Source organism: Pleurodeles waltl, chromosome 4_1, assembly GCF_031143425.1.
Source record: "Pleurodeles waltl isolate 20211129_DDA chromosome 4_1, aPleWal1.hap1.20221129, whole genome shotgun sequence".
Lineage (NCBI taxonomy): Eukaryota > Metazoa > Chordata > Amphibia > Caudata > Salamandridae > Pleurodeles > Pleurodeles waltl.
The window spans coordinates 664,578,448-664,600,573 of record NC_090442.1 but is presented as its reverse complement, the minus strand read 5'-3'; the positions used below and the strand labels follow the sequence as shown (position 1 = coordinate 664,600,573).

At 42.6% G+C, this 22,126-nt stretch overlaps 1 protein-coding gene across 21 annotated transcripts in view; it reads left to right on the top strand.

Annotated features, from left to right (window-relative positions):
- The window catches only part of GRIP1 (glutamate receptor interacting protein 1), a 1,044,357-nt gene that overhangs the window by 858,049 nt on the left and 164,182 nt on the right, over nt 1–22,126 (top strand). For all 21 annotated transcript variants that reach the window (XM_069229162.1, XM_069229153.1, XM_069229151.1 and 18 more), the window contains 2 exons: nt 17,704–17,851; nt 19,078–19,247. In XM_069229162.1, coding sequence (XP_069085263.1) covers nt 17,704–17,851; nt 19,078–19,247 — 318 coding nt within the window. The remainder of the gene's footprint in view (nt 1–17,703; nt 17,852–19,077; nt 19,248–22,126) is intronic.

Below are 22,126 nucleotides of genomic sequence, written 5' to 3'. Positions count from 1 at the left end.
CAAATTGTTGAGCACATAAACATGCTGTCCAAGTGTGGAGCTCTGACATGCTTATGCCTGAATACACAAGTTGTGGAAATTATTTTCCGGGAGTGCACCCACAAGGTTGAACTCCATGCCTGCTTGTTAGCAAAACAAACCTCTCTAATGTGGTTTGCAAAAGCAACGTCAAATATCTACTCTTTGGCTAACATGATCTCATTTACTTCTGCAACCCAGAAGCTGATTAACAAAGATCTGCTTATATCACCTGAAAAGTGTTTGTGTTTGGTAGGGTTCACCTTTTTTTCTTGATCTGATGCATACTGCTCTGTCTTTATAATTTGTATAATTGTGGGCCTACTATTTCACCATTATAAGCCTTTAAATGTTCCTCACCTTTCTATTGGTTTAGCTTGTAATGTGTGTCTTGCAGCTCTGTATCTTGTAATAGGCCATGTTTAATGTTCTTGAGCTCTCTTATGACTTAGCTTTCCAAATCAGCCTGACACCCACAGTACCTTACCCGTACGTACTATGTAAAACTACTGATAAATACATATAAAACCACAAATAAATACATACTGTGTTAGCAAGGTACTTCAAAGTGTTTTTCGTTCCAATCTGTATAAAGGCAGCAAAAGATCAAATATATTTAAATTTTTTAATGTCAGAATGGGTACTGCTTTATTTCATTGTTTTCGGTCTTCCTTTCCTAAAGCCTTGTTAGTTGTACAAAGGAGATGTGTGAGTCATGTGATATCACAGAGGCAATGCATATCCATGAGTCACATCCGTAATATCCTCTTAGAAATCAAACCATCATGTCTTCCATCGAGGAAGCAAAGATGATATTGCAGCTTAGTATTTGGCTAGGGCTGATGAAAAGGAATCACCTTGTTCTAGAAGATTATTTCTTTCCTGTGTGGTGTTTGTGATTTTACTAGCATCCTGGTGATTAGCTGGGTGAAGTGGAGTAATCCCCTCTTGCATAATTCCATCTAACATTATCTGAGTTGTGAAGCCCATTGGTCCCACTATGATGAGGTTTTCAGGTTAATTCAACCATGTCTGAAAAGAGGCACATTTCCCTATGCTTTATGCACATGTATCAGGGTGGGAGCTGCAGCATTTTTTGCTGTTACAGTGTCTCGGTGTGATGACATGCATTTATCAAAATGATTATGAATATTGCACTCCTAGCTATGGCTAGATTTACCCTAGAAATACTTTAAACATCCTCCCCTTATTAAGCCTATGTTTCAGACAGAGGGACTTCCTTTTTAAATGTATGCTGGACAATCTACTGGTTGTCTCCTCCCCACCCTTACTTCCTCTGATAGTCCAATAACTCAGATTCACAACCTGACGCCACCATCTGCAGCTACTGGTCAGAACCTCGGGCCACAGGGAGGAGACTCATGTTCTCCAGAGATGGCAACAAATTCCCGACCACATGCCACACTCCCAGGAGCCTGTGCAATCCCTCAACAACTGCATGTAAAGGGTAAAGTACGAGGCATCCGGTGAATTAATTAAACCTCAAAAAATGACCTAAGCATTTACCATTCCAGGAAAAGTATTGCAGAACTTTATTGATAAAATACTCTTTCAACTTTTCCCATCTCCTCATTCTCACTCGTATACCAAGTGTCATTCATAAGGGCTCGCATCTCTTCTGAAGCCATTGAACTGAAACTGGCCAGTCAGTATACACTTTTCACCTTTGGCTGCTGCAAAGCAGACCCAAATTATGTGTAGTACATGTCTGACGTTTGAACTCTGTATCCCCTCTAATTAGGAAAAAACTCGTAGAAGTCTCCAAATGAATGTTCGTCCTTTGACCATTTAAACCTTAAACCATAGAGTCCAAGGACTGTCATTTCCCAGGTATATTTCAGTACATCAGCCTGTGCTTAGCTCCGTACAGTTCAAAGCATAGTTGAAGTGTTGGTGAAGATTACAATATCGTAGTAAATTCGGGAATAGTAATCTGAGTGTTCAGAAAATAATGAATTGAGGGCTAATGCTTACTGCTGATTTAAATCCCGGCTTCATTACCCGATGCTGAAAATTTGAAATAATGATAAATTTGCCAACTTGCATATCCACATATATGTGGGACCTTGGGAGCGTATGCAACATTATTTACCATCCTGTTTGCCGCAGTGAATTATAACAACGCATAACATCACTTCATCTTCCAAAAAACAATTTAAGTGTATGATAACCAGTGTCCTCGATCTTAATAAAAGTCAGGAGTAATGATATACCCTCTAATGGAGATTTATTAAGGCTTGAATCATGTGTCCCTTGGAAAAGGGCTGTGCTGTGTTTTCAACTGAACACAATGTGACAGATATTTTCCAATCAAGGAAAAGCAATCATTGGTGAAGATCTGCCCAAACAAAACTGGCATGTGAAAGCATCTTTTAATACGCTCTTCCACTTCATGGTAACTGAGTGAAATAGTGGTAGAAATTTTACGATGAAGGCTGCATCGCATGCTCATAAAAATTCAACCTGTGCACTTCAAACGCATTAGTATTGACTGCTGCTCAAATCGCATCATTTTGCTTGATCCTTTGAAGGGCTGTATCAAAACAAATAGGCCTGCACTTTTATGAACCAGGCCCACGCCTTCCACTGTACTGCAAGATGCTGGCTATCTGAAATCTCCGCAACTCCACGTTCTTCATGACAAATGCGTCCAGTCTTCAACCACTTGTTGCAAAATTGATTCGAACCTCAGGAATGGATCGAAAGTATGAGTCAGTCTCAGAGCAGCATTTCCCGTTTCTGCAAAGATTTGGTTGATTGTTAAGCGCATGCAGGGGATCCAACTGCACAATGTTAAAGGACACCTCCTCTTTAGGTATGGTCTACTGGCAAACTGATGACCATGGTACCTGGAGGCCTGGGTTATAATCCTAAATATGGCCTAAACCACTTTTGGTATGGTTCGAGATGAATTAGCTTATGTCTATGTGTATCAAACTGTAAATTAAAGTAAATATGTTAAACGAGGTAGTGTGGTAGACTCACCCAATTAAATGCTGTCCCTCAACATGACATCCTTTTTTCTACAAACTGGTCGGAACCAGAGTCACTGCACCACCACTCTGTTCTCTCAGCAGCACCATATATTTGAGATGCTCCTACCACAAGAACACGTATTTATATAGAATGCTGCATTGCCTCTAGGAACAATGTCCGCTGTGTTTCATTTATTCATAGTAAATAGCAGCAATATTGTGAATTATTTTGGCCAAGTAAAGAGGAAGCTCTCCTTACCTTAGTCTGCACTAAGAGCTGTTTCCTACCAGTAGTACAGTTCCTGATTGAAAAAGAGTCTGAAGTCGTCCTTGACCACGCCCTCTCTCCTCTCCCTCGGATGATGTCATCAGTAGAGCCAGGCGCACTGCAGCCCTTTCAGTGCATGCGGATGGAAGTGGCTAATGCAAATTCGTATTGGGTACCCATAATATAACCGCAAAGCACATCATGCGTCCTCGTAAATGCCCTCAAACAATAGGCAATTAAAAATAATTATTTTTGAATTTATTGACCTGACTTAAGGTCATTTTGAACAGCATTTGACTTTTACAGAATGATTAACTGCATGAATGAACAATGAATTCGCCTAGGGGATGAGTGTGTCATTAAACAAGATAATTATGTCTTCAGCCTCGAATGGGCAAGTTATCAACCTTGCAGCAAGGAGTCCTAATTTACTTCCGCGCTAGATCCATTACCTACTAAAAACTGGAAGTGGGTGGAACGGGTTTAAAAAAAATAGTTCTAACAGTGAGCTGTATAACAAGTGAGCTAATACATGGTGGTGGATGAATGGATTGGCCAGAGTGTGCCTCAGGTTTAAGCTTCGCTTGTGCTCAAAGGTCTCTTGTAGCAAAGCTCTCTGACACTTTGAGGTTAGTTGTGGCTTTCGAACCCGGAGTTCCAACTCTAGAGACTCATTCAGGGCTGGACGGGGAACTCAAAGCAGCCACGTCAAATTTTGTAAGACTAGTCACATGTACGGTGCATAGCAATTGCAGCAAGCAAGCCAGACCACTACAAATTGAGTTTTAGGGGGTTCCCCCCTACTCCCTCCCAAGAAAATGTGGGGGGAAACGGTGCATTCTACAACACATTTGTCATTATATATTCAATTGTATTAGCTCTTAAAGCATAGTAAATGATGACCTTACTGTGCATCAGGATGCAACGTTTGTTGGGGCTCTTCAATGATTCTCTCACTATCACCCTCCAGCGGTGCCTCTAATCTCTCCCTAGCCCCTCTCTCACGTGTGTTTATTTGTTTATTACCACCTCTCACACCAGTGTAGTGTGTGGAGCACTTTACATCACACACACATACAGAGACAATGAATCATACGTGTGTGAATCAGTGTATAAACAATGTTACATAAGGCAAATGGGACTAAAAGGTGTAGGATTTACATACCGTCCATACTGGTAGGCACTTTTTAAGAGTGCTTGGTCTGGGCGCGCACAAACTTAGGATTCAGAACATTTCACAGTGGTTAGTGTTGCCTTTAATAATAAGACATTCTTTCTACCCGAGCAAATCTTTTTTTAGCAACTTCAGAATAATGAAATAACTTTTTGACAGTAGTTCATAGCTCACTGTGCTAGATTACGATTGTAAATTATGAGCTTCACAATAGTAAAAGAATCTCTGTGACAAAAGCAATAACCCACTGAGCTATGCACATAAAATATTGTTATTTGATATGCATGGTACACGTTCTTTGCAGCAGGCATATTACCCATCTACACAGCCTTAGATAGTCAAAACTACAGCTAGCCAAAACTCCCAGCTCTCTTCAGCAGGTACATTGATCACCAGAGTAAACTTGACACTTTTGTTGCTGCCCGAAAGCTGCTGAATATACAAGGAACTTTGCAATGCCTTTAAAATTGCTGCACTGCTACAAAACCGGACCACCACCCTTCCAGGGAAATGTCCGATGCCCGGCAAGGCCACTCCGGCTTTGGACACATTTATGTGTACAATATTGGTGCACAGCCACCGACTTACGATTCCCATCCCTGCCAATGACAAATCAATGCAACTCACGTGCGCTAGAGAAATGGGTTAATGGGTGGATTTATTGAAACTCTAGTGCAGGTAATGGGACCTCGGCGCTAACGTTAGCGGTAAATGTAATATTTGTATTTGCGAGACACATTAAGAATAATATTGCCTTCTGCTAATGAGGAAACCGACAAACCAAAAAGCAAGCGTGCAGTGTTCTGCTTAATGGGACAAATATGAACACGACCATCGCGCTATTAACATGCAGAAAGCGAGTTTACCGTCTCCGGGAAATTTAATCTAGCTTTGCAGTGCTGATTGAGATGCTCCGTTCAGTAGTGGGGGAAAAACTGATTAACAAAATAAAAAATCCAAAGTGTTCTCCCTACAAGCATTCATCAGGGCATCTTCTGTAATTACGTAGCCAATAAATCAACAAAGAGTGTAAGTGCTTGAGTCGTGGTGTAAATATCCTAATGACTGAGACGTCTTTATCCATGAATAATGTATGTCTGTCTGATTCATTTTTCATACTTGTGCTTTACCCTGCGACGATAAAGTAATCCTTCTCTGTCAGTGGAGATGCTCTTCAGTGACTCCCGCGCTTTGCGTTTTTGCATGCATGAAGCTCTTTCTCAGTGTGGAGCTCATGGTTTCTGGTCCTTCCACTGATAGTCCTTTGATGCATGCCATGCCGCCTGCCAGAGCTTGTCTGGGCCATGCTTCCAGTACAACATAATTCATGGATTCTATAAAGATGATGTAGAGTCATAGCTAGAACTTTTTCAGGAGCCCCTAGGTGGCCAGGGGTTACTGGGCTTAGAATGTATCAACCAGAGCCATTAACCACTGGTGCTATAGAACTTAGCCATATTATTGGACCCAAACATGATCACCAGAGAACACCCATTAGCACTTGACCCTTCAAGGTAGCGGAGTCTTACTCAGGGAGATGGTGTAGAGTTAGGATTTCCAAACTTGTGAAGCTACAAATACATGCCAATAACAGAATATCCAGGTAATGCTTAGCCTTTTAAACCAAAGAAGCATTTTACCTCAAATCACACAAAATGCATTATTGTACATAAAACATTAAAATATTTCAGAAGCAACACATAATAAGGTGTTATTACTCCAAAAGGAAGTGGCTCAATGTGAGATTGAGTTGTATCATTCTTGTGGTGGACAACTTTACCAGTTGCTCTTGTACTGCAGTCAATATGATTTCCCTCTATCAAGCAAGGGAGCAAAGTAGTCGTTCTGGTATGGTTGGAGTCATACCCCAGTTCTCCATAATCAAGAGGTATGATCCAGCTCGTTCCTCTTTCTTGCCCTGAACTTCACCCTCAGAGCAGCAATGGGCGTGGCGAACACTAGAAGGCAAAATGTACTGTTCTAACTCCAGTCCTAGAATATTTGGGGTAAGAGGAACTTTCCCCTAAATATTTCAGGAGGGTTATTTATTTACTGTTCCAACTCCTGCTCTGGAATATTTTGGGGACAATTATAAATGTTCCAAGTGTTTTTAGGAAGGGTTGAAAAATCGTAAGTTTGAATTGCAGAAAGCACTGCCCTGAGGAAGCAGCTCAGGGCAAAAAACTAGGGATACCAGCTCTCACACTGTCCCTCCCTCCCTCCCCACTGCGGATTTCCATGAACCTCACAGTATCTTAGATGTTGTCTGTAATTCTGGCACAGGACGTTTCTGTGTTGTGCTCCACGTTGTTTGCAAGGTGTGCACTGCACAGCCCATGATAATGGGGGATCCGACTGATGGGCTTGTGTGTGTCAGATCAGGCATGAGCAAAGGCAGCATCAACACTAATTGATGCGTAGGTCGCGGTGCTTGCATCTCAATGGATCTGTTGCTTAAAAGCTCTTCATTGGGCACATACACAAACCCACCACCCAAACAGCTAGATGACAAGTTCTTGGTTGCTGTCCTGGCTATCTCATCACAAAAAGTGAGATTCTTGATGAAGTCACCAGTGGAAACAGGTCCAACCTGTTGTAGGCCTCATGGTGCTCTGGTACTTTCTTTTCGCACCTTGTTGCTTTACTGCACTAAGATGGTGATGAACTTGTACAGACATCAGTTCTTGCATACCTTCCGACCTTGGAGGTACACAGTTCACTCTCACTGTCTTGACTCCTGGATTTTACCCTTGCTGTTTAGCAAAAATCTCACCTGACTGGAGATGACTTTCTTGGCTTGTTCTGTCTAGGCTCCATCACAGGGTCGCTCACTTGGAGCAGCATCTCCCTCATGCAAGGACACTGCTCATGTCCCTCCTAAGCAGTTGGCAACTCTCCACCCAGCTCCTTCTCGCAGTTAACTGCAAAATGTGTGTGTCCTACCAGGACGGCCCGGTCCCAGGGGCGGAATACTTTATAATATTATGGGGGAGGGACACGTGCCCCTCCTGGCCAATTTCACCCACTACGACCCCATTGCCCCGGGGCCTGGCCAATATTGAGAAAGGGAGGGTGGGTCACGCAGGGGTTGGCTTTACATATGGTAATAAAATATTATTTTATGTTAAAGCCCTAGAAATTCACTTTAAAAAACAAAAATTAAAGGAACAGTAGAGTTAAGTGTGAGAAAAAGATCTGTTTTTGTTTAAAACAAAAAAAAAACTTAAAAATTCACTGAAAAAAACAAAGGTTAAAGTAGTGTTACAGTTGGGTGAATATGTCAGTGACAACATTAACATTTTGAACTAAAAACACAGAAATTCACCAATTCTTGAGCCCCCGCAATGCACTGCTCATGACCTCACTTATTACATCAATCACGACATTTTCTGTGACAGCATTTATGAAACCACTGATGACATCTCAAATGACATCATTGGTGACATCACGGATGACCTCGTTGGGGCATCCAATGAGCATGTTAGTTTGTTTTATAGTTCACATAGTGCCTACAGTATTATTTTTCTACATCATATTGTACAGCCTGAGCCCTGATAATAGGGGCAATTGTTTACAAAACTCGTGTGCTTCTAATGCATCTAATGTGTGCAAAAGTATTGCACATGTTATAAATATTTGTATTGAATGGTAACTCTGTGTGTAGATAACAGTTGCTGAATTGTGTCCAGTATGTTTTACATACGTTTTTTGGTTCAGCAGAAAAAAGTTTCCAATAGGGCAAAGATTCTACGTAGTAGATACAAAGTATTGTAAGCAGCCTTGAGTTATTAGACAGATTAGTCCCAGCATGCCAATTTCTGCATAACATAGAAGACTGTGTGCACCAGGTACTATCCTCTGTACATGTGCCTCTCTTGCTTCAGAAGATGGGCTATTTGCATGGGTTCTGCTCCAGATGGTAGATCGTGGAGTGGATGGGGTTATTTTGTGATAAAACATCCACCCTGACCTTGCTGGCCCAACTGTAAGCCTTCCTGAGTGTTAATCAGGGAATGGTGGACTTGCCATTATTTGGGGTCATAAGCAGTGCATGGCAGGTGCACAAGTTATAGTTAGCTCTACTAACTATAACTGGTGGATTTCTGTGTGTTTTTTGTTAAATCTCAAAACATTCATGTTGTCACTGACATCTTCTCCTAACTACAAGGTTGCTTTAACCTTTGTTTTTTTTCAGTGAATAATATTCGCTGCATGTCTCTCCACTGTACAACACTCCAGTCTATGCCATTCCATTGTACGCCAATCCACTCTATAGTATTCCACTGTACGCAACTCCACTGTACCGTACTCTACTCTAACACCCGCCAATGTATTCCACTGCACTGTACACCACTATACTGTGCTCTAATCCACACTACACATTTGCACTGTATGGAACTTCAGTCTATTATTCCACTATATGCAACTCCACTGTACACCACTCCACTGTATGCAACTGTAATACATGGTATTCCAATGCATCCCATTGTACTCTACGTCACTCTAGTCTATCCCACTCTGAACCACTCTACTCAATGCCACTCCACTCTGTCACTTTATTCTATGCCAGCCCAGTCTAGGCCACTTTACTCTTCTACTCCCCTCTATAGTATTCCACAGTATGCATCTTCGCTCTCCCCACTACACTCTACACTATTCTATTGTATGCCACTCCACTATGTTATTCCAATGTATTTCAGTACACTCACGATGCTCCACTGTACGACACTCCAATATTCTACTCACAGCCACTGCACTCTACTCTGTTGTACTGTACCTCACTCCACTGTATTCTGTTCCACTTTACACTACTGCACTGTACGCTATTACACTCTGATACTACACTCTATTCCAGTACAATCTTCTCCACTGCTCTGTACGCTACTCTGTTATATGCCATTCTACTTCACAATGCACCACTCTATGCTACTCCACCATATGCCACTCCATTGTACCACACTCCACTCTACACCACTCCGCACCATTCTACTGTACCTTATTCCACTGTACCACATTGCACTCTACTCCACTCCACCCTACTCCATCATACAACTGTATACTCTACGACAGTACACTTTTCAATGCTCTCCTCTGCTCTGCTGTACCACACTCTTCTTAATCACACTGCACTTAACGACAGTAAATTGTACGATTTCAAAAAACAATATTAAAATTAAAAAACCTTTGAAATTCAATAAAAGCCAAAGGTTAAGGATAAGTTACCATTAGGAAAACTTTATTTATTCTTTCTATGCAAACCCAGCATGAACTACACAAACATTAGAAATTAAAAAGTTGGAACTTAAATTTATAATTTACGCACCACCTTCAAAATACTAGAAGTCGCGCACCCACGTATCCAATGTTGTCACCTCACTCGCTACACTACATTAACTATAACTCTCCATGCTCTGATTATACCCTTCCAAATTACATCGGTTATGCCATCTGAAATCATAGCATTCATAACAACACTAATGACATCCTTTATGAGAACACAGTAGGGCTTTAGGGGGATGTCACTGGTGCAGCCGCACCTTGAGCTGACCTGGAGGGGCGCTGTAATTAGAAATAACATGGGTTTAAAAGCACTGCTGCAGAGTTCATTGTACATCCTGCAGTTTTCAGGCAACAATAAAATGTCAAGATAACGCTGGTGATTAATATTTGTCCTGGACATTGATCAGAGATTTATCTAATGAAAGTTTTTACTCAGTGTAGCGCAGAGGGTTAATATGTTGCTGCATAGAACATGTACAATGAGGACAACAGAACTGTATTTTATGAGGACAGCTAAATGGGTTACTGCTTTAGTCACAAAAATCCTTTCCTCCTAGTCTTTCATTATCATAATATTGCTAAAAAGGGTTAGTTAGGCAGAAATGCATTCTTATTAATATAGCTAACCCCGGCCACTGAGGTACGTTTTAAATTCCAAGTTTATGCTTTTCCAGACATATATATGTATACCTCCTTCTAGTATGGACTGATCTGCACACGTATGATTCATCTGTGGGTGGGTTTAGCTTGCATGATTCAGAGTAGCATAATCATGCGAAATTACCAAAGAATTCTGCACGATTACGCATAATTACTCAAGAAAAGTAATTTGTCATTTAACACAATTTCTTAATGCAAAAATGCCCCTTCACGTCCAAAAGGGGAGCAAGAATGCCTTTTGCACTAAAAATTGGGCTTTCTGCAGTGGAACACAAATAGCGAGTGAGTGCTCGCACTAACTAAATATGCTCTTGGTGTAGAATTGTTTTCTCCCAAATTACTGTTAATTACTTGAGCAGGAGTAATCACATTACCGGTAATTCTGTGTCAAAGAGTAACGCAGAATCACCGAAATTACTCTGATTACTCCAGTGTAACTGAAATTCTGTCCAGGCATAGATTAATTGTCTCTGTATAATGTGTGCGTGATGTAAAGTGCACTGACACCCGACATTAGTATGAATAACTATATAAAACAAAATGCATTTGAAAGAAGGGGCTAGAAGAGAGGAGGTGCCCTGCCGGAGGGTGGTAATGAAGAAATCCATGGTGAAGGAGGTCATTACGGGGTCACCAAAACAGATTGTCACGCCGGGCACCACCAGCACTAAAGCCGACCCTGGTCCGCACTGTCACTGATGGAGATAGAAAGGCATGTTAACACTACAAATCACAAAATATGGTATGCTGCTAACACCACTGCAGTTTGTACTACACCCAAAAGAAGGACAATAGTGTTCTATGCAGTCTGAGGGCACACCTGGTACACTCCTCTGTGCCACAGGGCAAGACCTGGACTTCTCATTGTCAGGCACAGGCCTAGAGCTTTGTGCAGAATCAAGATTAGCATGACACTACGGTCAAAATAAAGTCAGGATACAGATTTCCGTGCAGTTGGGTACGTATGGCAGAGGAGTACACTTGCATGGAACTTCCCCTTGTGTCAAGGGAGTATTGGTACTCCTTGTGGCAAGTGCAGGTGCTGCTGAATACCACGCTTTCAGACGGAACGTGTCTGTGAGACGCTCTGACAGTCAATGGCGAGTACAGTCCAGCGCTAGGCTGCTACTGCAGCCTTACACTCTAACTGACAGCGCAACAGGAATAAGGCGATGTGGCCTTACTGCTAGAGCTACTGAAATTGAAACTGTTGCGCTGTCAGTTAGAGTGTAAGGCTGCAGCAACAACCCAGCACTGGAAAACAATCGCCATGGACTGTCAGAATGCCAAGCGCCCTTCGGCCAAGTTCAGCTGATGTGTGCAGTGCGCAGTTGTTATTTTTTGCAAATATATATAGAGCGAACATGACACTAGGGTTTTAAAGCGCTTCACATGAGAATCACATAAAAGCATACTTTTTTGTTTTTTTGGCATGGGGAGGTGAAATCCATGGACATCATTTAGGGGGTCACCAGAGCTCTCTGCTGCAACCCCTGGACTGCAAGTTGCAACCCCTTGCAGGTTGCTTGCGACTCCTTTATTGAAAATGAAATCCAGTTTTCTTGGGCTTATTTGTTGTCTTTGTGAAGCTACGATTTGGAGAGACACAACCTTGTTAGTCGGTGTTTTTTTTTTATAATTCTGCTTGTAATCACACAACGTTGAAGGATGAATTTTAATCATTTCAAAACGTTACTGGTGTTGTGGGTGGAAGCCTGGTTTCTTTCACTGAAAGTGTTTGCTGGAGGTTGCGCTTCCATAATAGGTTCTAGGCAAGCTTTGCCCACTTGGGTGAACACAGTTGAAAACAGACAGCCTGTTTGTGATACAGGGTGCGAGTGCACTTGCATAAATTGCAACGAGTGCTATTTAGAGGCTACTTAGCCGGGAGCAGCTTTTGTGAGAAATATTTCTTTAAACTAGTTTGAAACCACATTTGAAACAAGCATCTGCACAAAATTGGCTACTAAGAACAGTAACTCTGTACAAAGAGCATTTGAGCAACCTTCAGAACTCAAACGGTTCTCCTGCTCTGTAGGGCAGTAAGGATTGTTTTTGGAGGGAGCCGGGAAACCACCACTCCCCACCAAGGTACAACAGGGATACACCCTCCCAACTCAATATCTCATCACAAAAAAGTAACCCTGCACCTACTCAATGGTCACAATACTGACCACACATCACTATGTGATTCATTTTCTCAGAAGAAAAATATTATTTCTATTTTAGTGACAGTAAGTCTTACCTAAAGTCTGGCCTATTCTGAGGACTTTTAATCGTTCGCACCAGGCACGTCATCTCAGCTGCCTACACAATATGTGGTTTGTAACTAAAGTACACTTTTTTTTATAGTACTCTTGTTTTTCGTAATCACTTATTGTAGTTTTTGTTTTAATTTCAGTGATGTCACTTTCGTTAATGACACCGGGGCCAATGATCATGTCCCATAAAATCACCAGGGTCACAGTCAAATGATGTTACTTCCTGTGATGTCATCAGGGTCAAAGGTCATGTGATGTCACTACTGCTACCCCTGGCATTTTGGTGAATCGACTGCTGTAGTGAAATCCCAGCATAAGCTTGCATCCTGTGATTCTGGGTAAATCACTTAATCTCCCCGTGCCATAGAAACAAAAAAGTATGCTTTCTTGTAAAACTTCTGCTTCTCATTTACAACACTTTAATGCCCTCGAGCCAAATTTGCGGTGTATAAAACTGCAAAAAATACCAATTTTGCCCATGGACATCACTTCACCAAAATTCTAGGAGCGAAAAATGACATCACATGCCATTTGACCTTCCGTTTCACTCACGCACACAACCTACTTACACATACACACACATTCACACATACAGACAATTACTCTTGCATAAATACACTCTCACCGGCTAGCATGCACACAACATACATTTAAAAGCATTTTTTACTTACCCTCAGCTACTAGGGAAGGGTATATTCCAGCTAATTGTACTTCATTTTTTAGTACACTAACAGTGAATAAAGTAATATTATTCACTATTAGTGTAATAAAATAAATTGCCAGAAAAGGAGGAGAGTGGTGCACCAGCCGAGCTGCCCCTGTGTTCTTCTTGGTACTGATTTTGCTACCTCTGAGGCCAGGGGTCGCAAGGCGGTGCAAGGGGTCGCAAAGGGCAAGCCAGGGGTCTCAGCTGCGACCCCTAAATGGCGTCCATGATTATGCCCTGCAACTATGAGCCGAACTAAGGACACGAGAGCACTTTACATTGAAGAAAATGCTGATATTGTTAAATGCCTGCCTCGCAGCCAAGCCCCTGCCAGAGGCTAAAGACCCACCCCAATCAATTTAACCGGCACTTTCTTTTTTCCATTTAAAGCACTAACTTGCGTACCATGCAAGAAACATTCATGTTTCAATATTGTTTAATATCCCCTTCTGCGCCGCAGACGTAATGGTTACGTCCTGCGGCACAGTGCTGCTGTGCCCAGGATGTAACCATTACGTCCTGGGCACACAGCCCAGAGGGAGCGCTAGCGCTCCCTCTGTGGGGTTCCCCCCAACCCCCAAGGCAGGGATTGAAGGGGAAGCCCTTCCCCTTCCACCCCCGACCCCCCCCACCCCACCTGTGACGTCAGCGTGCAAGCGCACGCTGTTTGTCACAGGGCCTCCTCCCATCGCGCTGGAAGCTCAGCTTTGCATTTCTCTTCCGATCACGTGGGGGAGGCCGAGAGAGGCTTCAAAGGGAAGGAAAGTTATTTCCTTCCCTTTGAAGTCTCTCTCTGCGTTGTCAAAACGCCCACTAGACACCAGGGATGTTGTTTCAAAAATGAAACTGGCATGAGGGAGCGACCCCTTGGGCGAGGGTCACTCCCAGGGGGGCTTTTTTTTTTTTAAGGCCTTTTCTGCCTCCCCCCCCCCCCGGGGACAGAAACAACTAGACACCAGGGAGTTTTTATTTTGTTCGTGAATTTCAAGTAAGGAGAGCGACCCCTTAGGCAAGGGTCGTTCCCATGGGGGGCAAATTTTATTTTAGGCCATTTCTGCCCCCCAGGGGGGCAGATCAGCCTATTTTAATTAGGCTGATCTGCCCCCGGGGGGCAGAAACCTCTAGGCACCAGGGATAAAAAAAAATGTGTTTGTTTTGTTTTTGTTTAGTTTTTTCTTTTTAGAGGTGGGGAGCGACCCTTTAGGCAAGGGTCGCTCCCATAGGGGGCAAATTATATTTAGCCCATTTCTGCCCCCCTTAGGGGCAGATTGGCCTGTTTTTATGAGGCCAATCTGCCCCCAAGGGGGACAGAAACCACTAGACACCAGGGAGTTTTTTTTTTTGTTCGTGAATTTCACGTAAGGGGAGCGACCCCTTAGGCAAGGGTTGTTCCCGTGGGGGGCAAATTTATTTTAGGCCATTTCTGCCCCCCAGGGGGGCAGATCAGCCTATTTTAATTATTGTTTTACAGATGGGGAGCGTCCCCTTAGGCAAGGGTCGCTCCCCTGGAGGGGGAAATTGTATTTAGGCCATTTCTGCCCTCTTTGGGGGCAGATCGGCCGATTTTAGGTGAATCTGCCCCCAAGGGGGGACAGAAACCACTAGGCACAGGGGATCTTTTTTTTGGTGCGCCATCACGCTAGGAGAGCGACCCCGTAGGCAAGGGTCGCTCCCCGGGGTGGGTTGGGGGGTGCAAATTTATTTTAGGCCATTTCTACCCCCCCTTTTGGCTAGAGGCCAAAATCCACAGGTAGGCACTTTGCAAAAAACACCTCTGTTTTCTTTGAAAAAATGTGATGTGTCCATGTTGTGTTTTGGGCCATTTCCTTTCGTGGGTGCTAGGCCCACCCACACAAGTGAGGTACCATTTTTATCGGGAGACTTGGGGGAACGCTGGGTGGAAGGACATTTGTGGCTTCTCTCGGATTCCAGAACTTTCTGTCACCGAAATGAGAGGAAAAAGTTTTATTGGCCAAATTTTGAGGTTTGCAAAGGATTCTGGGTAACAGAACCTGGTCAGAGCCCCACAAGTCACCCCATCCTGGATTCCCCTAGGTGTCTAGTTTACAGAAATGTGCTGGTTTGCTAGGTTTCCCTAGGTGCCGGCTGAGCTAGAGGCCAAAATCTACAGGTAGGCACTTTGCAAAAAACACCTCTGTTTTTTGTCAAAAAATGGGATGTGTCCACGTTGTGTTTTGGGGCATTTCCTGTCGCAGGCGCTAGGCCTACCCACACAAGTGAGGTATCATTTTTATCGGGATACTTGGGGGAACGCTGGGTGGAAGGAAATTTGTGGCTCCTCTCAGATTCCAGAACTTTCTACAGGTAGGCACTTTGCAAAAAACACCTCTGTTTTCTGTCAAAAAATGGGATGTGTCCACGTTGTGTTTTGGGGCATTTCCTTTCGCGAGCGCTAGGCCTACCCACACAAGTGAGGTATAATTTTTATCGGGAGACTTGGGGGAACATAGAATAGCAAAAACAATGTTGTTGCCCCTTGTCTTTCTCTACATTTTTTCCTTCCAAATATAAGAGAATGTGTAAAAAAGACGTCTATTTGAGAAATGTCCTGTAATTCACATGCTAGTATGGGCACCCCGGAATTCAGAGAGGTGCAAATAACCACTGCTCCTCAACACCTTATCTTGTGCCCATTTTGGAAATACAAAGGTTTTCTTGATAGCTATTTTTTACTCTTTATATTTCAGCAAATGAATTGCTGTATACCCGGTATAGAATGAAAACCCGGTGCAGGTCATTTATTAGCTCTGGGTACCTAGAGTTCTTGATGAACCTACAAGCCCTATATATCCCCCCAACCAGAAGAGTCCAGCAGACATAACGGTATATTGCTTTCAAAAACTGACATTGCAGGAAGAAGTTACAGAGTAAAACGTAGAGAAAAATTTCAGTTTTTTTACCTCAATTTCAATATTTATTTTTTTCAGTTGTTATTTTCTGTAGGAAACCCTTGTAGGATCTACACAAATGACCCCTTGCTGAATTCAGAATTTTGTCTACTTTTCAGAAATGTTTCGGCTTCTGGGATCCAGCATTGGTTTCATGCCCATTTCTGTCACTGACTGGAAGGAGGCTGAAAGCACAAAAAATCATAAAAATGGGGTATGTCCCAGTAAAATGCCAAAATTGTGTTGAGAAATTGGGTTTTCTGATTCAAGTCTGCCTGTTCCTGAAAACTGGGAAGCTGGTGATTTTAGCACCGCAAACCCTTTGTTGATGCCATTCCCAGGGAAAAAACTACAAACCTCCTTCTGCAGCCCCTTTTTCCCATTTTTTTTAAAAAAACGAAATTTTCACTGTATTTTGGCTAATTTCTTGGCCTCCTTCTGGGGAACCCACAAAGTCTGGGTACCTCTAGAATCCCTAGGATGTTGTAAAAAAAGGACGCAAATTTGGCGTGGGTAGCTTATGTGAACAAAAAGTTATGAGGGCCTAAGCGCGAACTGCCCCAAATAGCCCAAAAAAAGGCTCGGCACAGGAGGGGAAAACGCCTGGCAGCGAAGGGGTTATAGAACGGTGCAGTGTTGCTGATGAGCCATGTTACCTAAATATATTTCACTGGGGAAAAATTGAGCATGTTGATATTTTAAGCCAAGTTTTATGTTTGTGTCACATAGAAAGGAAGTAATCCCATTGTGCTTTTAGTGAAAATCAGTTTGCTACTTACTCTCCATATTATAAAAAGAGTTTAAATGTTTTTTTTGAAGAAAAGTTTGCTTCATCATTGCCAGACGGCTAAACTAATAACTCGTGCTAAATTGATTTTTTTGCATTATTGCTATTTGCGTGCTTCGCCTTTTACCTTAACACGAAATTCCACTTGAGCCTCGACTCACACCTCGCCCCTCGTGCTGTGCATTGCCTTTGCATGTTGAGGGTCTGAGGGTTTTCAGAAAGTCAAATTCCCCAAATAAATTGGAAAAGGTCTGGAGAGATGGAGCGGCGGTGTCTTTAGAAGTTGTGTTTTTCTGGGGTTCTCCCGAATTAAGTGCACATCGCGCCTCCTGACAGTCCCTCCTCTAAATGCGTGGTAAATGTTTGCCAATGTTCTAGATTTCGCTTTGTTAAAAATAAATTGACGGCGAGATACCTCGGAGGGGTGACGGTGACTCGGCAGGAAGGGTTCGCGTAGGCGCCGCCCTCGGCTCTGTTGCCTAGATACACAAGAAACGCGGTGAATGAGTCCGGCTTGAGGGACGCAGGGACCAAATATGTCCGTTTGCTGAGATGCCCTACTCTATGCCCAGTGACTACTTTTCATTTTATTATCCTTATATGTTTTTTGAGAGTTTTTTTTCTCTTTGCTTCTTGCTGTGCAGATACCGTATCGACGGCGTCCGGACCGCTGCTTGTTGAAGTTGCCAAAACCACCGGTTCCTGCCTTGGTGTTGCACTTTCTACCTCCATGTACTGTAACAAACAAGTCATTATCATCGACAAGATCAAGGCTGCAAGTATTGCAGACAGGTGGGTGGAACAGGCCCACAGGGCTGATTTCTCGTTGGTAAGGTGACTCATTTGTTGTTCCCACTCATACTCCGCATGTTGTCCACCTGACGGCCTGTTGCATGTGCTTTATCAACTCGGAGTCATCACTTCCGGGCTCGCTCCTCGACATCGAAACTCCGAATTTATAATTGTTAGTAGCGCATCTCCCATTGGTATCACTTTACCAAAATTCTAGGGGCACAGTAATGGAAATGAAAAAAACATCACCCCAGTAGCCACACACGTGGAGTCAAGTGATGAGAGCAGAAAGAGAGTGGAGTCACGAGGGGCGGGGTCAGGAACAGCAGATACTGACAGGTTACTCTTAGTTTTAAAAAAAAAATGCGCCAAAGAAATTGACAAGTACAATGTGATAGTAAATCTGGTCTGTTTTATATAGTTGGTCACAGACAGAATGCGGTTCCAAACATCTTGAGGGGTAAGCTACCTGCTGCAGAGATCTCTGTTCACTGAGCAATTTCTAGAATATAATATCGGCAAGGTAACTTAGGGGGTCAATGCACATGCTGAAGATCTGGCTCATTTATAGCGCTGAGAGGCACCAGTATATTTTATGGCATAACCTTTGACCCCAGTAACTCGTCATTGTGCGTTCATTTTAACCATCTTTTTTGAAAGCTTGAGGATGCAGTATGTTCATAGATAGTGACTGATCATGACAGCTATTCTATACAATCTAAACCTATAAAATACTCCTTGTAAACGTACTTTTCAGAGATCAGAAGTAATAATGGTTAAGTAATGGTGGTGGCAGAGCTGTTCACAGGGATTTGACGCATCTATGTGCTATCTGAAATATCTTCACTGAAATATATACATGCTCAAATAATACCCCTGAGTAACTTTCCTCACATGACCAGAGAAGCAAATGCTCCGATGCTCGTGTTATGACAACATGAGCCCTTTCTTTTCCCTATGATGTTTCACCTGTGTACTCTATTCTTTTGATTTTGTAAAACTAGTCCTTTGTAAAGCACTTTGCCACTTACTGGATCATGTCCACACAATAGAAAACTGCTAGTAAATGAATGAATGAATAAAATAACATTTAATTTGAATAGGGGTTTATCCTCTGTCTACATGCGAAATTGGCGACATCATAATCATGTAATGAAAAAGATAGTTGAACAACATAAGTAAAGCGTCTCCTAATTGATAAGAAATGATTTTACCCTTTACTACAGATGCGGAGCACTGCATGTTGGAGATCACATCCTGTCTATTGATGGCACCAGCATGGAATATTGTACCTTAGCAGAGGCAACGCAGCTGCTAGCCAGCTCTTCTGAACATGTCAAACTAGAAATCCTTCCCCACCACCAAACCCGCTTGGCTCTGAAAGGAGCGGATCATGGTAAGAGGACCAAAATGTGAGGTTTCTTTGTCCTTTCTACGCCACAAATTTATTTGATGCTTCTGAAGCTAGATCCCAGGATACATAAGATACCCTATGCGCCTTCTTGGCGACCTAAGGTCTATGACAGTTAAAGTATTTATCTCCTTAGGTGTCAGTTGGTATTTTATTTAAGATGTAGATCTTTCTTTGTGTCCAGAATTTTGAGCCAGTAGAAACAATACGCAGCTGGTAACCTGCAAAGCTCACTGTGTCTAGTACGCAACAATATTATATGAAGACTGGATGAAACATGATGGATACACAAAAGAGGTGTAGCCACTCATTCATGGCTGGAGTTTGCACCAGAAGTCTGTTGGCCCCACATGTCTTTTGACAACAATAAAAGTTTAAAGTCCTTGTAGCACTGGAAGGCCATTCACACGTTTATAACATGGCCGGGCTTGTGGACACGAGTTTTGGAGTTATTTGCACATAATGTGCCTTTTCCCTGTTCATTCTTATTTTTGCTGTGTCCGCTGGTAAAGAATCCGTACTGAACAAAAATGTTGTCACAATATTGCAGCTGCCTTCTTTGAAAGATGTGATTAGATGTGACATGGTGCGGGGGCTCCTGGTGGAGAGCGAGAACCCTTCCTTCTGGGAATTCTGGTAGGCACACATGCCAAAATATTTCAAGGTATGCTTGACAGTCGAGGTTTAGAAAGATCCTAGATTGATCTCGGCTTGTGTGTCGAAGCAGGTTAAGAAACAAGATATCAAGTATGCCCCTTTTCCTTTCTTCAACAAGTAAACTTTAAATCCTGAGTAAGCGAATCATGTTTTGTTGAACAGCTTCTTTTTTTCTTAGCCACTTGCAAAAACATGGAGAACCCAGCCATAATGGATCCCACAGATTACTGAATGTTTCTGAAGAGGTTCAGTGGCTTTTGCACGTTATTGCAATTCGTGTTAGCCACTGAGTTTGCATTGCTAGGTAACCTCAATGCTTTTAAGGCAACAGCACCAAGTGTAACCCATCCCAACCGCAGCAGGTGGTTAGATGGGTCAAAAAGTAGTTTGGGAGACCAGACAGGTCTTTTGAAGGGTTTTAAAATGAATAAAGTGCATTACGTCAGCAAGCTTTCGGAGAAGGACAGCCAGTGGGTCAGTCCAGTGACATATAATGAGTGCTTTAAAAGTTAAAGAAAAGCAGAATAAAGAAGTCACTCGTAAGCAGTGTTATCCGTGACTCTGTGTGAAAAAGGCTTAGATTTGTTTGGATGATGCAGCTTTAGGATACAGACTCTGTAGTGCCCTCTTTGGCAATTGAAGTGTCCCTCAGTTGTAACTCAATAATTATGTGAATTTTTGCGTCCATCAGAGAGCGCTCCCAGACCCTGTTCTTCTTAGTGGTCCTCCATTTACTTCCTTGCTTCTTAGGTATCTCAACCGGAACAGACTTGTCGCCCTCTACTGGTGGTGATGGGCATTTGACACACTGTCTTACAGCTGACTCACATATCCAGGATGCAAATAATAACTCTGACCAGTTTTGCTGAACTCTTACCACAGCTTTAGTAGTTTACGTAGTATTGCGTCCTTTTGAAGACAGTCACAGGCCATTGAACTCCTTGCTCTTTTGCAGCTATTTTAAAGGTCTCTACCTTGTCAGCTCTTTGATTTAACTCGTTTTTGTTCTCCTGCTTTGGCCAATTACTTTCTTTTTACCTTTATGTTTGAGGTAGCAGCTCAGAAAGCAGTTCCTATGATTTACACCTAATTTTATTTAAAAAAAATCTCAGTTCTTTAACTTGCTCAGTCAGGAAATCTGAGTTTGAATTGTTGATTGACAGAGACTTTGGTCACATTCTGAGTAACTTAGTAGTAAAGTCCTTCCTATGATATGGCTCTGCTGCCAACTGGCTCCAATCTTGTGATATCTTTAGGCAGTTAGGTCTTTTTAGTTAACAACACCGTGCATGCATAACTATTGGCCTATGCCCCTAAGAGCAAAACTGAAACCACGTCTCCTGCAATGTGAAGCAGTTGTGTCTAAAAAAAACCACAGCAGCATGTCTGCTGCAGTATTCGTACATATACGAGCACTTGCTGTTTCCCCTCTCATCGTTGCCCCAGATTTGACCCTGCACAGCCTGCTAAAATGCACAGCAAATGGATCCATGTATGTTGGAAATTGAACGTTGCCGATTCAATATCCTTTGTCCCCCAGATCAAGTGGACTCTGTTGTAAAGCAGGCAGTTGAAGGTGTAGGGAATGTTATCCAACAGGATACTTCCCGTGTATACTGGGGATAGCAGCATCCAGAGCTTGTAAAATTATGGCTGGAACACAGCAAGCGGCTGTTCTTCATAGTGCACTATCTTCCAGGCAAAGCACTAAGTCAACAGAACTGTTAAAAAAATGTAGTCACTGACAGTTTCCTGCCTCCTTCCAAGGTGCAACCAGAGTGCTTTAGGAGTTTGTAAATGCTGGTGGTCGAAGATGCAAGGTCTCATGTACGACCGGGTATGGAAAGTATTAGCATAAAATATATTAACTGATGTAGTTTAAGAATTTATTTACATTTAGGATACCCGGTTGAAATCCTAGACCGTACCGTTTCGAATTTAATAACCCACATCTAACCCCCCTTTCTTCACAGTCATGTAGGGTTTATTTAAGTGATTAGAAAAGTGGTTCAAAACAAATCTTAATTGCACTCATAAGTTGGTCGATGGTTCCCAAATGAAAGCTGTCTGTAGGTTCCATGTTTTTTTAAATAGAATTGCAGCTTATTCCAAATTTCCTTAATTATTGATCGGATTTTTACATCTGTTAGAGGTACCTAAATATATTATTTCTTTCCCTAATATGCTTTTGGGGTTTTGGCAATACT